This window comes from Falco cherrug, chromosome 1 (assembly GCF_023634085.1).
Source record: "Falco cherrug isolate bFalChe1 chromosome 1, bFalChe1.pri, whole genome shotgun sequence".
Taxonomy (NCBI): domain Eukaryota; kingdom Metazoa; phylum Chordata; class Aves; order Falconiformes; family Falconidae; genus Falco; species Falco cherrug.
Window position 1 is genome coordinate 27,846,900 of NC_073697.1, and position 17,608 is coordinate 27,864,507.

General features: G+C 40.0%; 1 protein-coding gene across 11 annotated transcripts in view; it reads right to left on the minus strand.

The window, feature by feature from the left end:
• The window catches only part of TBC1D1 (TBC1 domain family member 1), a 123,105-nt gene that overhangs the window by 83,527 nt on the left and 21,970 nt on the right, over nucleotides 1-17,608 (minus strand). The window contains exons 2-3 of one of the 11 annotated variants that reach the window (XM_055717705.1): nucleotides 2,984-3,167; nucleotides 900-950 (exon numbers count right to left, since the gene is read on the minus strand). The exons of the other annotated variants lie outside the window; for them this stretch is intronic. Coding sequence (XP_055573680.1) covers nucleotides 900-950; nucleotides 2,984-3,088 — 156 coding nt within the window. The 5' untranslated portion in view covers nucleotides 3,089-3,167. The remainder of the gene's footprint in view (nucleotides 1-899; nucleotides 951-2,983; nucleotides 3,168-17,608) is intronic. 11 annotated transcript variants of the gene reach the window in all.

Consider the following 17,608-nt stretch of genomic DNA (forward strand, 5'->3'; position numbering starts at 1 on the left):
TCATTGGGTCTAAAACAAAAAGCCCTTTATTTTCCATCACCTCACAGAAACAAAATGAAGAACTCTATTTGCAAAATCGTAAAAGAAAAACATAAGGCTCTGTTCAGCACTTCTTCCTAATAACATTCAACTCTTCAAAGTTAGATGTGAAAGTGCCAAATTCAGCTCTTCACTCTGCCCAAAGACACTCTCACTGAGACAGTCACCTCACTGGGACAGTATCCTGCATGTGCTTGCACTTGCATGTTGAATATTCCAGGGCCAATGGAATAATCTCCAGGTTTAGAGCTGACACTGTTCCACTCGTCCACAGTTATTAAACGACCACAGGAGCAAAAGAGTCACACACACACACGCTGGGGAGAAGCAGAGCCAATGTCACAGCTCACAGTGGCAGAAAAGGAGCAGTTTTGGACCCTGCCCCAGACTGCATGATCCTGCAGCCCTGGGTCGGTTCATACAAAGCAAATGAGGCAGAGAGTTGTTTCACCCAATGCTGGGTGCATAATGGGCCATGGTGGGCTGAGGGGGCAACACAAACCCAGCTCTTTTTAGGTCATACCTGTCGCATCCGCAATACCTAAGCATGACACTTGCACCCACTTCCTCCTGAGGAACAGAGAATCATAAACCAACAAACTAGCATGCTGATGCAGAACAGTAACACCTACCCAGAAAAGGGGGCATGAAACAAAGGGCTGCACCAGTGAAGTATGATACCTCTGCCAACTCATCACTGAGAACGGAGGTACCTGACTGTGGCGGATGCATGAGGTGGTGCGTGGCAGTGCATACCCAGCTCTGGCCTGGCCTGGGTCAGCTCAGCTGGTGGTGGTGCAACTAGGGAAACTGCTGCCACTGGATGTTAGCACACACTAGCTAAATACTTGTTTACTCACCTGCAAAATTGCATCTTGACCAGTTTCGTTGGCTTGCTCAAAGACACACAGCTAATCAGAGAAAGAAATTGATGTGAGAATTTGAAATCCTTTTCCTGAGCAACATTTTTGAGGGAGCCACTAACCATGTATGAGCTAATAAACCAGCATGCAACTTACTTATGGTGACCTCCTCATGGCTGGAGAGCCGAAAGTCTGCCTCGGTCTGCTTTTTAATCAACTTAAAACCTACACAACTGTTTCTGGAATTAAACCCATATCAAATACATTTCACATTTTCATAAAAGGAGAACGGAGTTCAATTTTCTAATAGCTTTTCACAGGTTAAAGTAGAGGTGATTCACAGGGATGGCCAACAGCTCCTTCTGTCATTACAACAGTGGCCATGGACAGTTTGATTGCACAGGTGTTCTTAGACATAAGCTCCATAAATGACTAAATATGACCAACGCTCACTCTGGTGGTGTCTCCAAAGGTGTATTGGCATAATAGAGAGAGAAATTGTCACTGCTGCTACTGTTCATGATGTATAACATGAATAACAACATCTGTTCTCAGGGATTTAAACTAGGCACCTTAAAAGAACACTAGAAGTATTATCATCTGAAGTACAGAACTGAGTCTGCTTTTATTTCATAGATCAACTGAGGGAAAGAGCAAGGCAGAGTGTTCCTCATTTATGCACTGCTTACAGTTGTATAGTACCTCCACTATTTGGTGGTAGCATTAGAATTGCATTTCTCTAACACTGAGTGTGAACAACATTATTTCTAAATAATTATTTCTTGCCCTTTCTCTGAGGAGATCCTGCCTGCTTGGGAGTTTTTCCAGCTCCCTCTTTCTGACTGACACCCTCTCACAGTTTTAAATAATACACACATCTCTGCTGAATCCACATTAAATGCTCATGTCAGTCAGATGTGCCTTCTCACCCTGACTGCAACTGGCTCAAAGAGCCATCCCCAGCATGTCATTTCACACTACTTAGCTTCTACACCTGTTGCATGCAATTGTTACAGTGATGTCTGTATGACATTAGACGAACTCTGAAATCTTCTACATGCTTCTACAGACTGGGAAGAAGAGTGGTCTTGTGGTGAAGACACTGAATTAGGAAACAAGAGTAAGAGTGAATGAATTCCAGCTTCTGCTGTCAACATGACTTTCAGGCATGCTACATCACTGTTATCCCTGCTTTAGTTCATCTGTTAAATGGAGAGGATAACAACAAGCCTTGAAGAAAGGAGGAGTGGGCACTCTTTGGCATTTGGGAAACAGCTGGAAGCTAGGCTTAAGTGTTCAGTTATGAAAACGTTTGGTAATGCATGGAATTCTTCAGTGTAAATGAAAAGGTCCCTGTGTTGCTCACCTTCCAAAAAAGATAGATTTAGTAATGTAGTAGGAACAATAACTGCATTCATTTCTCAGGATGTTCAACTTTCTAAAACCAGAACTTCTCTATTTTTCTATTTTGTTTGGCTTGTGCAAGTAACTGTCTCTCCAAAAATACTATATATCCATTTTAGGTAAATGGAAAAAATAAGGGCCAGGGAATAACATCTGTATTGCATAAACAGTAAGCAGCATTTGACACCATCTTATCTAAGCATATGATCTTTAAAAAAACAAACCAAAATACTCATTCCCGTGAACTGTTCCATGTTATCATGGAAAATATTAGCAAGATATTTGTGGCTGTTTGTAAAACAGTAGCAATGAAAATACTTCAAAGCCACAACTTAAAGCTTACATCGTCGGAAAGATGATCTTTCAGTTTTACAGGTGTCCTTCACAAATTTAGACAAATAGCCTCATCATTTCTCCTCCAACAAAGCTCTTTCCATTAAAAGAAACCATCTGGAGATAAGGAAAGTGATGAGAGAGACAAGAAAATATTAAGAAGAAAGGAGGCTGCAGTCAGCCTTTTAACTCTAAAGAGGAACATTTTCCGACTCATTCTCCTCTGATTTCAGCTTTCTTCAGGTTTAGTGGCTCTAAATATTTTTGAAAGTCTTCACAGTATGCCACCACAGAATGAAGTCTCGCAAGAAGTTGCATTAAGGGTATAGCTGCAACTGTATTACCCGAGAACTGGCCTCTCCTGTTGCTTTTGTGTTCACTCTGGTGGTAGTTTTACAGCAGATCCCATTGCCTTTTGAAGCTTTTTCCTCTGAATTGTACTTAAACATGTTTCAGCAGCTATTCTTCTCAGGAATGATCTCCTCTGCCCACATTCACTGCTACAAGTTTCATTTATCTGTTTTTCCCCTGTAAACAAGAAGTCTTCGTAAATTCAACTGAAAAAATGCAAGTGAAGAATATGCCTGCCAGTAAGTACCACTATTCATTATTTGGCCTTTGTTTAAAAACATCCACATTTTTTATTCCTTTATTACTAAGTTTTCACCACTCATTAGGATTTCCTTGAGTTGTCTCATTCCTTCCCATTTCAAGTCATAGGCTAGATGGTTTCTACTTTATCAGATTAAGAAGATTGAAACTACTGTGACAGTACTCTGTCACGTGAATTCAAAAGGTAATAATGTTTTAATACAACTATATCTAAGAACCAAAAGACACCAAAACATAGGTGCCTATTTAAGCAAAACCCAGACTTCTATAGCACCTTCATATGATGCAAGATACAAGTGATTCACCTGGATCCACTGAAGGAAAACAGTTAAGAATCCTCTGTATTTCATCTTATCTAAAGACTCAATTGAGCCTGACTAACTGGCTTCTGAAAAGATACTGTGGTGAAGAGTGAGCTTTGTTACTTCTTTTGGCTAAACTATAAGCAAACTTCTTTTTTCTCAATACAAAATAAAATAAAAGATTAAGCACAAAACCATACCACCTCAGCAAGCAAGATCTGCATCAGCCCCCTGAGGAGAGACAACAGCAAGACCTGACTGGCAGTGGCTGTCCCCTTGATGAAAAGTGCATAGGAGCCACTGCCCTGAGCTGCACATCCATGCTAAAGATGAAATCCAGCTTATGCCAAAGGAAATGGGATTACTTCCTTTGTGGTTTCCAGATACTCAGTGGAAACAGAGATGACAACGTTTTGGGTCATCTTATTTGTACTGTTAGTGAATTAAGAGTGTAGACTGAAGTGTTTTGGCTATCTGCTAACCAGTAGCAAATACAAAAAATGCAAGACACTGCATGCCAGTGCCCAGAGAGAACATGCAATTCACTCCCCATGTAGCAGATAGAAGAGAACAATTCCTCACCAGAACACTGGGTACTGACTCAACAGTGGTGCCCTTTCCAACCTCTCCTGTAGGCTTTAGCTTATAGATGATTGCTTTTTCAGCCACAAAATTTATAACTGCTAAAATGCTTTGATACAAGTGACATTGGCATTTCCTGCTCAGGAATTAAATGCATGAGGACAGGTGTAACAGAGAAAAATAGCTTTACCTTCAACACCTGAAGTGGGCTACAGGAGAGAAGCTGATGCTGTACATCTAAAAGTGTGCTCTATCTGACCAACAAACATGATACATACTAAAGGTATGCACAAAATCCAGGTACAGAGGGAAAGCAACACAAAGAAAAAGAAAGAGAGGTAACCAAGGCTATACATAATTAGTGTAACAATAAACACAATCTAGCTTTAGGCCCCTGGTGCCCATTCATAAACATTACGGCTATCTGATGAAAAAGATTAATCTAGACTGAAATCATCCTGCCACTTCAAACACTTCCAAAAACATTGATGAGTAAACTTTGGATTGGCAAACTTTATGCTGGATTAAGTATGTTTCATCTTCCAACAGACAGAAAAAAAACCAAACCAAACCCCAAAACTTAAAGCTGTCAGGAACTTTGCCATGGGTTCTGACTAATTCCATTCAAGCATGATCATAATGTCTGCATTTGGCCAAGATCAAATGTGCACTGCTGAGTGATCAACAGACTAGATTTTTCTATAAATTAGTAGAAAATCACAACCTGAATCTGCAGATCAATCCAGGCAGACTTTTGAAGAGATCACTTTTTTCTGAATAGTTGGATCCAAAAAATTCACAAGGACAATGTGGCAAATGAACAACAGGGGAAACTCAGTGCATAGTGGGGAATTGCCACACAGAGACATCAGAGGTTCCACATATTTATTCTATTTTGTGACAGAGGGTTTTCTGGCTATGTGACATTGGAGCAGGAAGAATGGAGCACAGGCAGAGCAAACTGGCAAACTGCAGAAGCAGATTACTGAGCTCAAAACAAACGGGGATGATCCCAGTGTGCAGTGACAGACAGAGGTGGAACTCGAGGTTATCAAATAAGTCTTGCTTGCGGCTGAAACGGTTGGATACCTCCCATTCTTCTCCCTGCAGGGCATATTTTTCGGTCTTCTTAGTGTCACCAAGCTGAGGGACAACTAGCTGCGCTCTCCAGGCTGCTGAGGCAGCACTGGGGGACAGAGCAGCAGCCACCACACAGGGATGTCACACACCTGTACAGACACCATGACACAACTGGATAAAAATATTAACGATGTAAGACTGTTTATTTTTAAAATCCCCCCAACAATAGGACATGAAGGATGGGAGAATTAAATGGGGATTAATGTCCCCTGGCACCAGATATATGGCCATGAAACAATTGTACCCCTTTTGTCCAGCCTCCCACTGCTTCCTTGTGGCAAGCACTGAAAGGTCTCAGGAGAAAAAAACCCTCTCAAAGATTAAGAAGTATTTTCTGAAATGCAATTAAAGGTTATACTTAAAGTGTTCCTTGATCTTGAAACTTAAACAGTTAACCCAAGTTACTCAGATAGGAAGAAAGACACTTCATTTTAAAGTATGTCTCATTTCCTTTGTGGAGAAGCACTACCTCACAACAGGAAAGAAAAGTTTAAATACTAAGTATTTCTACATCCAATAATGGGTAAGTTACATAGTAACAAAAGTCTAGAAAATGCTGAGGAGAACTAGACTGCAAATAGAACATGACAACTTTCACTTGACTAGTTAAAAACAAAACAATTACAAGATTTATCAATTCCCCATGTGCAATGGGAGATAGATATACTATGAATGTCTGTTTCTACTACATGGGACTGCATGTTAGTTAAGATGTCCATATTAACTTTATCCTACTACAACACTCTAGTAAAGAATAATATAAAAAAGCATTTTTGATAAAAAATTAAAAAAAGCCTAGCTCTTTGTTTACATGATTAACTATCAACACAAAAATAGTCCCACCACCCTAAGCATATATATTTTGTGTACTTCAGTTGCAACAGTAGGAGACTAGGAAAGTATATCGAGTTCCACAGTATGGAGAGTCATGAAAAGTACCCAGTCTTCTCAGTTCTTCACAATTTACTTAACAGATCTATTTCTAACAGCACTAATTTCTCATAACTGAATGCAGCTGCAAACCCCATAGACAGTATATGTAGATTCAACTGGATTTTTACTGTAGTTCAAATACTCCAAAGCAACATTAATTTCAGTAAACTGGAAAAAATCAACAGTTAGAATAAAACTTTTAAGTGTTAACCATTCTGCCCCCAACCCATAATACTCTTAGTTCTGCTGGAAAGAGCTTAACAATAAAAAATACCAGTTCAGGTTTATCTCTCAGCAGGTGTAGGGTCAAAAACTTACCTACAGTCAATGAAGCTATTTAGATATGATGAGCACCTATGTGTAAAAACTACTCATTTGAGAAGGATCCACCAAAATCACAGACCAAGCTGTTACTATATCCTTACGCATCTTAAAGGTAGACAACAAAAAGAGGAAACAAATACCATATTGTCCTGTTCTTTTCCAGAATCAAGTTGAAGAAATTTTAATTTCTGTAATGTTGCCCTCATATTATAACCTCCCTGCTGCAGTGCTCTTGGACAAAACCCCAGGGGGAGAACTGCAGCAGTCTGCTGAGAACCACAGCAGTCCCTCACAGCCGATTAAGAAGTGCACTCAGCAATCTGCTTGGCCCTCGCTCCACACCGCTTTTTGTCACCAACCTTCCATTTGATTACAAGTTGCAGCACAGTCCTTCCCAAGATGTTTCCTGTGTAACGTGGAATTGAGAATATCACTGGAACTTACTAATGTAATAATATGCATGTACAGTCATTTCATACGGTGCATACAAATCTGTCTTTTTATTAAATGATCTACGATTTTTATTTTGCTGTGTTGTGCTGTTGATGGTATTCCTTCTCAGCTATCTTGCAAGTGGAAAGTTTTATCAGCAATGTTCCCTTGCACTTACTTTTAACTTACTGTTTCTTATTTCTCCCCTTCCTACCCTCTTCTCAGGGCTTATTGACACATCAAGTGTATCTTTGGCAATGACGTGGACTCTTTCGCTCTTCTGCTTTTATATTTTTCTGGCTAAGTCATACTGTCTTTCAATTACAGCAAAAGCTGCAAAATGGTAATAAACCACCTTTTAAATAAGATTCAAATACTGTCTCTAACAATCTGAAAAAACACTTTCCCCATGATTCAGCTTTCCATTCAGAAGTTTGCAGCTCCTGGTTTCATTACAAACGACATTCCACATTTAGTTATTTTAAGCCCATTCCATTGTGACTCCTAAAAATTGTGAAATACGGCACACAATACAGAGATTTTAAAAATATAGCAACAGGTTTTGTCCTTATGGCTCTTCTGTGGTTTTGATAAAGCTGTATCGCTTCAAAGAGCTCAGGATATATTACTGTAAGACACCAGTGCACATTTCAGCCACATGTGCTGACTGAGCTTCCGCTCATCTGCCAGAACAATGGAAGCCTTCATGTGCCGAGTCAGCTATCCCACAACCACAATCCACCAAGACCAAATGCATTCCCTTACTACAGGTTTCTTTAACCATGTCTTATCACTGAAAAAGCTAGATAGCTGCATCATTTCATGTAAGACTCCTGGAGTAGGTAAAATCTAGGAAATGAGTACATATTTTAAGGAATAAACCCCCAAAATATTATTTGATTTCTGATACACTACTGAAATAAATAAAGTTATAATAAAATAATCATGGGCCAACTCTGCCATTTCCTCCCTCCCGGGCATTCCCTGTACCAATAAGAAATTCTGGCATTCCAGGAGAAACCTGCACACAGCTGGATGGATGGGCTGGACAGCTGAACTCTTCACTCAAACTATCTGGTGAGTACAGATACCACTGCAACTTCTGAGTCTGAGCTCACATATTTGAATGTGTTTACCGGCACAAAGACCCAAATGAGCAAGTAAACCTCAGAAGTTAGCTGAGCAGGGTGTTTTACCCCAGGCTGTAATGAATTCTCAAGTCTCCTGTTGGTTTCAATCACAATCTATGAGGAAAATATAAAGTAGATTTAATTCATTTTCCCAGTTTGTTTCTAACATGCAAAAAGCTATAATATACACAAAGCCAAACATGAATCAAGCATTACATTCTCTCACTGTAGATCCATAATGTCATCCCCATACACATGCTCTGGTTTTGCTCACAACCCAGTTGGGACTACATACTGCCTAGTAGTCTAATTCAGATGACGTTTCAAGCTGGCATCAAGATTTCCAGAACTGACTGACATGCACATGCATATATGTGTAAGTCACATCACTGAGGGTTATCCAGGTAAGGAAAATTTGTCACATACATAGCTTTTTTATGGCTTGTTAGAAGTACACAGTCTCAACTTATGTGAAGGGATTTATCCTGAGACCTTGACAGTTTGTATTCTGTAACTTTAATAAGAAATGTACCTCTAAATCAGAAAGCTATGTTTTGTTTGTTTGAGGTTCCTGGGAACCCACTGAAAACCTCCTCCCAGTAAAAAGGAAGCCTGCATGCAAGCAATGCACACACTCTGAGGTTTGTTGTCCCCTGGATGTATCTAGTTCATTGCAGAGTCAATAACATACGTAAAGAATATTCTGAAGTCCTGCAAGTTTCTAGAAGAGAAACTTTGGTCCTTATCCAGGTACAAGCATATTATATCAAGCTCAGAATGTAACTGAGAGATAATATCTTCACATCTATCAGGTACTCTGCTGAGGGGAACTGAGGTGTCCCAGAACATCAGCTGATGCCAAACACTAACCCCAGTTAAGCACATCTTGTTTTGTGAATTTTAATCCTAAGAATAAACTCCAGGAACACTAGTATTCGAGTTCTAGAGACAGCATCTTTATTGTTGGTTCCTGTGCTAGCTCACTGCATAATAAAATATCAAGTCATTACAATACTTCTACAGGCATTCATTGCCAAAAAAACCCCAACAAAATCCCAAACAAAACTTCAAAAGGACAATTTTTTTTTTTTTGGGGGGGGGGGGAGGGGGGGAAGTGCAAAGGGAGTAATGGTATTGAAATTCTTAACAAAAGCCCACCAGGGTCTTTTAATTGATTTCAACAAGTCTTATATTAAGCCTTCAGTATCTCTAAGATAAGGTGAGGAATTCCTTTGCTGGTGAAAAGCAAGAGCAGGAGAGGTGAAAACTGTCACAGCTACAGCTGTATCTTACATTTGCTCTGGACAGCCACTAAGTGGCACTTAAACACCTCGTCTTAAACCATGGTGAATCTGCAAACTGTTGGGAAAGGAGGACGGCAGGGGGGGAAGGAGTTATGAGCTCTGGGGACTAATCCCTTTTGAGAACAATGAAGTTCACTTCCTGCAATTAGAGAAACTTCCTACGGGCCTGACTATGAAAATGTTACTGGCAGAAATGCCTTACGGTGCTCTGCGAAAGCAGAAACACAGCACAGAGCTCCGCAGATGCGACTGTTTCCTCTCATAAATCCCAGTTCTGCTTCGGGAATCGGAGTGCCTCGTTCCAGTAGATCATTACCCGCTATTGTGCCATTTTGAAATATGCACTTAAACCAGGAAAATGAAAGCGCCTCATCACTCCTGGACTGCAGGCCAAACTAAAGGGGCCCTAACGTCTTAACACAACTGCTAGAAATGCCACTGAGTCCAGCCTCGGTTAGAGATCTCTGCAGGGACCAACGCTATTTGTACTTGGAGATGCACATTAGAATGTGATTTTAGTAGTCAGCAGAGAATCAAAAAGTGATGAACGGGGCTTTGCTTTTCTTAAGGCTTTAGTACATTATTGCTTCCTAGACATGTGTCATTCTCTCATTTGCATTTTTAATCAAAGAAAGAAACCCGATTTTCCTAATAGTGGTGTTGAATCAACTATGTTAATTATCCTGAATATGTTAATGAATTACAGTTATCAGGGTTTTTTTTAATCTGCTTTTAAAAGTGCTTCTGTTTCACTAAAAATCTTCCTCAATGAATTAATTACAGAAATTTGAAACCATTTGCCCTATATATGAACAACATAACTGTCATTGGAAAAAGTCTAAAGATAAAACCAAGCAGAATTATATATACTAGGTATTTTAGGTGCTAACCAAGCAAGCAGCTGCAAGCACATTCAATGTCATTATTGCAAGCATGTCTGTTAAATTCAGGCTAGTTCCACTGAAGACAAGTGCATACAGGCTTTCAGCATCAAAGACTCAGAAGGTTTACAGACGATTTGCTTTTTAGACTCTCAAAGAAACAGCTCCATTTCAGTTAGCCATAGGTTTAGATATAAACCTACACCGCCAGACATTAGCTGCAAGCTCTATTTTTCACCTTTGTGCCAAATGTGGCCTCCAGAAATCTCAAGAGTTAAGAATTTTATCCTTCATTCTCTCTTCCTGTGAAAGTTCTTTACCTTATGATTGAAGTACAGCACTGAAGCAACAAAGCAACTCAAACCACAGTACATCATGATCACTAAGAATACAATTTTTAAGCACATTTGCATGTGTGAAGCTGGTTTTGTGAGGTTCTTTTAAAGGCTGAAATAAGAATTTTGCAAATGAAAAGCATTCAATCAGTTATGTAGGATCAAACTTAACCCAATGCAAGAAGAATCACCAGCAGCGAAGCTCTTTTATGACCAGCAATAGATCTCAATTACTGTCACTCTGGGAAAAGTGGGGGGAGGGTGGGAAAGAAAGGAGGAGTCCACATCAACCAGCAGTTCCATACAAAGGACAAACCAAGTACAAACTGGCATTATCCACTCAATCCTTGTATCAGATCCTCGATGATCAACCTTCAGGGCAGACACACATATCCATTTAAGCCTGTATTTGTCCAGTCACACAAATCATTCTTTAGGAAAATATTTCCCACAGCCCTTCCCGGATCTTGATGTCCACAGAGAGGGTAAAAAAACAGAAATATAGAACAACTGTGTCTACACTGGGCAAGGGAAAGCACTGATTTTATGACAGTGATTTGTTACTATTATTCACTTTGACATATGACAGGATGGGAGATTGTGCTGCTAAAATAAATACAGCAGTTATATATGTGTCCTCTGCTTTGGTTTTCTGCTCCACTACAGCTAAAGAGCTCACATCTGATGACCTTGAGGGCACAGCATAAACGTCAGCCCCATGCAGGCAAAACTAAATGAAAAGATGATTGCATGGAAAAATGAGGAGCTATTGCAGGAAGGTGATTTACTCAGTATCATAATTTATGAATTGGTATTTTCATATTTTAGTGTGGATGGCTTGAACTTGTCCATTAGGGCCATTTTAAAGTCTGAAAAAAAAAGAAAATGCAGTCGCCTGAACATGAATGTCCATGTTTAAGTAGCTCTAAGTTTTTCAGAGAAACCTGTGACGCAGAAAAGATAGAAAGGTTTTGATTTTACCAGTCTTGAGGAAAGATCACTGATGTAGGACCCAGTCCTACAATCTGATTTGTGCCAGAACCACTCTTGAGTCTGTCTGGAGAGTTTGTGCTAACCTGAATGACAGATACAGCCTTTGTTTATTCACATATTTGACAAAAGCTATCTTCCCACGTGTTTAAAAACAGATTGTACACACTCTGATTGTTCTTTTTCACCAACTACATTACACTGTCCATAATACATTATTGTATTACATGCCACAAAAACTTAACACTGTATTAATAACAGTAGGTTTTTATAGAAACTGTTCTTTTTCAAAGCAGGGTTTTTTCTCTTCTAAAAGAAACCTAGCTTTAAATTGCATACAGCTATCATTGTACCATGCACCCATAAAATAATTTAAAAATATCACAACTGCACGTACTTTATTTTCCTTAATATCATTAAATGAAAAATAAACACCACCTACTGAATCTAGATTAGACTTTCTGACTTGTGTTTGGTGGTCAATAAGGAAGCATTTTTCAAAACATCCTCTAGTCTTAAATTAACTTCACCAAGCCATAGCAGTGGGTGACTGCAGGAATAACTTCATCATTAATTATTCCTCTTTGTAGTATCATATATTCAGCTTAATAGTCAATGTTGCTATATAGCAAACAGGACTTCTGAACTCTTGATTTGTATATGCAACCTGGGTTTCTAGACTCACTTTCTTTCTCACTCAGAACATTTCCACAGGCACAACTTTTTTTTTTTCTTTTATTCTTTTTGCCTAGAATTTTCAGCTGGCTGTGAGTTGGTTTGAAGCTGTAGGTCTGACTAGGCTGCAAGGCAATGAGGAGACCCATTCACTTCCTTTGTGCAGATTGCATCCAACACCTTTGCAGTAAGGTGAGCTGAACAACTTTGCTGTTACCATTTTGTTATTGTTACCGCTTGTGAAGCTGGGGAATTTAGTATGTTCAGCACTGGGGTAATGCATGGGTAAACACTGCTTCTCAACTGAAGAGCTGAATCCATACAGTTTCCAAATTTTCACATTCATCTTTCACACCGAGTTTCAAGCTTTTCAATCAAATCTAAATACTACAGCATCACCAAACTTTTGCAAAGTTTAGGAAGTTGGTCACAGAGGTTGATTCATTTCTTGGTGAGGGTATTGCTTAGCAAAGCAGAAAGAAATTAACCCAGCTGAGAAAACGAAATAAATAAAGTACAGGATGAGTACCAGAAAGTTCGTGTCAGAGTGAGGGTGAACCCACAAAAATGAAGAAATTGTCACATGACAGTATTTCACAACACAGGCAACCCCTCAAAGGCAGGTCCACTAGTAATTTTAAGACAGTGAGGTATAAATCATGGAAATGTACTACTAAAGGCTTTCCATTCCCATCACCATAACAGCAGCAGACACAAGATTGTAAGAAGATTATTTACCAGCACACAGATTGTTCCCATGTTGTTGATGTCTTCTTACAGCAAGGATACTCCACCTTTGTACTCACTGGGAAGGTACACAGTGACTTCTTCTCACACAGTGCTAGCAGGACAGACTTCAAAGTCTCTGACACTTTGCCTAGGTGGTTCTGTGTGCAGAGGCCAAGCAAGCCAGCAAGTCCCCCTGTGCAACTCCATCCTCATAGCCCTACTTTCAGAATCTATGTCACTATACAAAGAAAGAACATCAGGTTTCCTGCTGCACAGCCCAATCTCTTTAGAGTACCTCTAGTGCTACACTCTACTTCCATCATCTGCTTTTGAAAGTAACAGGAAAAATTTGTCCCAAATTATTTTATGTTTTCACTTTAGTTTCCAAATTTATGTCAACTTGGAATTTGACAAAACACCTAAGGTGAACTAGTTGGTCTGGAGCAGAATGCAATTCAAGTTACCTTAGCCCTTAAAGCAACTCAACACAGAGCTGGACAAACATCAATGCCAGCACAAGGGAAAACACTAACAATGTACATCAAGGAATAAATCAGAAGAGAAAAGAATAACAGAACCACCTCTTTTGACAAAGGACAGCTGTTAGATCTCCTCACTGTATCATCAGATATTACACTTGAACTAAAACCCCATGGCAGTTTAAGACCGACTGAATTGGGGATCTGAGGTCCAGCCTTCTCTCTGCTCTATATAGTGCAGCCTTGCTTCTCCATGATTCACAAAAGTACTCATGAAACTGTTCTGTTATCAGGTTAGGATACTAACTTAATTGAAATTGTATCACTTTTCCTTTTGGAATATTTGAAATTGCTCTGAACTGCCTCACTGAGTGATACGCCACAGTGTAATTCAAGACCAGGGGAAAAGGTGGGTATGTGTAAGCCAGCAAGCAAGCGAGCGCAAAGCCACCAAAATCTGGACTGAGACTAGGTTAAGACATTAAGAACAAGTTTCTTATTGGAGATATGCAAGGAATCTCTTCTTTCCATGAGGAGGAAGATTTTGAAGGAAACTCTACTGTAACTCTCAAGGATGCTGGGCCATTATAGCTCAAATTACCCATACTGGACTTCATAGTCCACAAGCATCTTGTGTCAAAAAAAAAAAAAAAAAAAAAAGACCTTGTAAAACCAAAGGAATTGTCAATAGTCAGATGAGAAACCATCACAAATCTGCTAATTATGTTTTAGCCTCAGTTCCACTCAGTTCCACCATTTTATATTTCTGCTACAATCCCCAACAGAAAAAGTGAAAGAACAATAAATAACCTTGGCAAAAATTCTGGCTCTAAAATAAAGTGCACAAGACAGCACAAGTAAAGCACAGCTACTTTCAATTTAAGTCAAAAAATATGCTAACAATGTCATCTGATACTGTGACTTCAACAGTATAGTATTCTGTAAGAGGTTTTATTAGTCATTCAGTAGCAGAAATTTCTGTATGATTTAGGAGAATGAAGAGATCACAAGAAAATATAATTTTTCATGTTGCTGCTGCTTTTTTAAGAGTGGGAATAGGCATCTCTTTACAAACCATGTGATTAATTTCATCTTCTTTGGTAAGACATTATCTCCAACTTAAGTCAGTAAACAGAACTGCTATTGCACAATGACTTCCTCTATGCGGCAATCACACATGAGGTTGAGTGAAATAACACATTATTTCTTATAAAATTAGGGTGAGCACAGGAGCACTTAGCTGAACAGGGACGTTACAGTCACTTTAGGGTCTGACAAGAGCCCCATAAAGGCTTGGGATAGTGCTGCTAGGGACAGGGACATTGGCTACTAAAGCTCCCTGAAGTAAGAGTTCACATACATGAATCCTTTGAACAGGTCCCAGGACAGAGCTGGTGTAGTCACAGTTATGCTATAGGCTCAGGATAAGCATAAAGCCTGATTAATTGTGAGTCCAAAGCACAGCTGGCTGTTTGCATTACATAGGACACTTAAGATTTACATAGTCAGGTATATAAAGTAGGTCAAAGTTTAGCTGTGTAAGTGCACAAATACATATTTGATTTTGCATTTGTTCTGTTGGATTTTTTTTTCCTTCTGTTTCTTACATTAATTTCCCCAGTTAGCATTTGGGAGACAGGAGAGACTTTCTAAGCCAAGAAGCAGTGCTAGCAATTTTCAATTACATAGATTCCATCAAAAAAACCCAACCGTGCATAAGAATAAGAGGCAGAAAACAGCCAAATTAAGCTTTCAGTTGCACTGAAATAAGACCAGTTACCTCATTTTGTTTCAGTGTTTATGCTTTTTGCAAAAGAACTGTGTTTAAATCTCCCTAGACTCATCAAGCAGTAAAATACAGTAGGAAAAGATCACCTCCATCTGTACAATTATCTTGCCTGAATTCTTTTAAGAAAGGGATATGGTGCTATTAAAACCGAGATAGGCTGTATCTTAGAGTCTAATGCAAAAACAAGTGGTGTAAGAATCCTCAGTCATGAAGCTAAGCCTCATGACAACTGCTTTCGAGTTCACTGGGCCTCTGCCATTCCTTTTATAGATGAATAATGTGAAGCTCCCTCACAACATCAGCTCTGTGCAGTCTCAGAGAGCTAAGTGTTGATTATCTGAAACCAGCTTCTCCAGCACATAATCAGGTCACAAGCAACAGAGAGTACTGCATTCCAGGTAATACAGCATGATCTACTTAAGTGCATAAGCTATTATAACCCATAAAAGTAGGTGAAGGTTGTTTAAAAACTTAGTAACTGTTTAAGCAATTGGTGGACCAAAAATCTCAAGACCTCTGACAAAAGGAAAGATCACTGCTGTAACCAAGCAGCTCAGTAACAGGGCAAGCGCTACATTTTAAAAAGTGCCTTAGCCCAAGGAGATGGGACTTACCTGTGTCTGCTATGGGGCGGATCTGGCATAAGTAAAGTCAATGAACAGGCTCAGGTCTCAAGCAGCTGACCTAGTCTGCTGCAACACTACAGGCACGGCAACTCTCATGGTAACATTCCTGCAGCTGTCAGAAGCCCAGCTCCTGGGCCAAAAGCTGTCCTTGATTTATGATGCTACAGAATGAAGATTCAGAAGAAGCAACCAGACTCGTGCAGCTCTGATCCTGCTTAAATCATGAGCAACACTTCTCTATAAAATAGAAAAGAACAGTTCCATCCAGTGTTTTGCTATTAGAGCATTAACAGCTCTGATAAACACAAGCATATATTACAGGCTGTTATGACAATTTGTGTCCAGACTCTTGGGAAGAATGAAGAAGGAAAAAAACCCACGACCAACACCACCCCAACTCAATTTAACCCTTACAAAATCAGAACTGAAATTTTTACATTTCTTCATACTCTAGCTCTGCATCAATCATTGATAATGTCACAGAAGTATTTCTCCTTATAAGACATCAGGCTCAAGTTTCCAGGCTGTCCCTCAAATCCCCTAAACCATCAGTTCCTATCACAGAAAGAAAAAAGGAGAAACTTTCAAACACTCTTGAGCACCTGCTTCACTAAAAAAAAGGTGACAGTGCTGCTGACTTCTGCTCTGCATATAGGAATTTATTTCACCCTGTGACCAGGAAGAACAGGTGGATGAGGCAGTTTACAAGAAATAGCTTCACATTTGCAGACTCTGGTCCTGATGGGGGACTTCAGCTACTCAGGTATCTGCTGGAGGAAGAACACAGCAGGGCATAATCAATCTAGCATCAATGACAACTTGCTGACCCAAGTGACAGAGGAGGTGATGAGGAGAGGTGCTCTGCTGGACCTGATGTTTACCAGCATGGAAGTTTGTTGGAGATGAACCACTGGGGAGGGTCCAGCAGAGGGCTACATAGATGATGGAACATCTCCCTTGTGATGAAAGGCTGAGAGATCTGGGACTGTTTAGCCTGGAGAAGAAAAGACTGAGGAGGGGATCTTATCAATGCATACAAATATCTTAAGGGGGAATGTGTCAAGAGGCTGGGGCCAGGCTCTTTTCAGTGGTGCCCAGCGACAGGACAAGGGGCAACGGGCACAAACTGCAACACAGGAAGTTCCATCTGAATATGAGGAAAAACTTCTATGCTTTGAGGGTGAGAGAACGCTGGAACAGGCTGCCCAGAGGTTGTGGAGTCTCCTTCACTGGAGACATTCAAAACCCACCTGGACGCAACTCTGAGACCTGATCTAGATGAACCTGCTTTAGCAGGGGCATTGGACTAGATAGCCTCCAGAGGTCCCTTCCAACTCTGACTGTTGTGCAATATGCAGGTCAAAGGCAGTCTTGGCTGCAGTGACCATGAGATGGTGGAGTGCAGAATACTGAAAAGCAGGGCAAAACACACGATCACAACCCTGGGCTTCAGAAAAGCAGATTTTGGCCTCTTCACGGGTCTACTTGAAAAAGCACCATGGAATAAAGGCCCTGGAGGGAAGAGCATCCAAGAAAGCTTGTTGCTATTCAAAGACCACCTCCTTCAAGCTCAAGAGCAGTCCACCCAAATGAACAAGAAAAATATGCCTGCATGGATGAATGAAGAGCTCCTAACAAAATTCAAACATAAAAAGGGAGAATACAGAGGATGGAAGCAGGGACAGGTAACTTGAGAGGAACATATA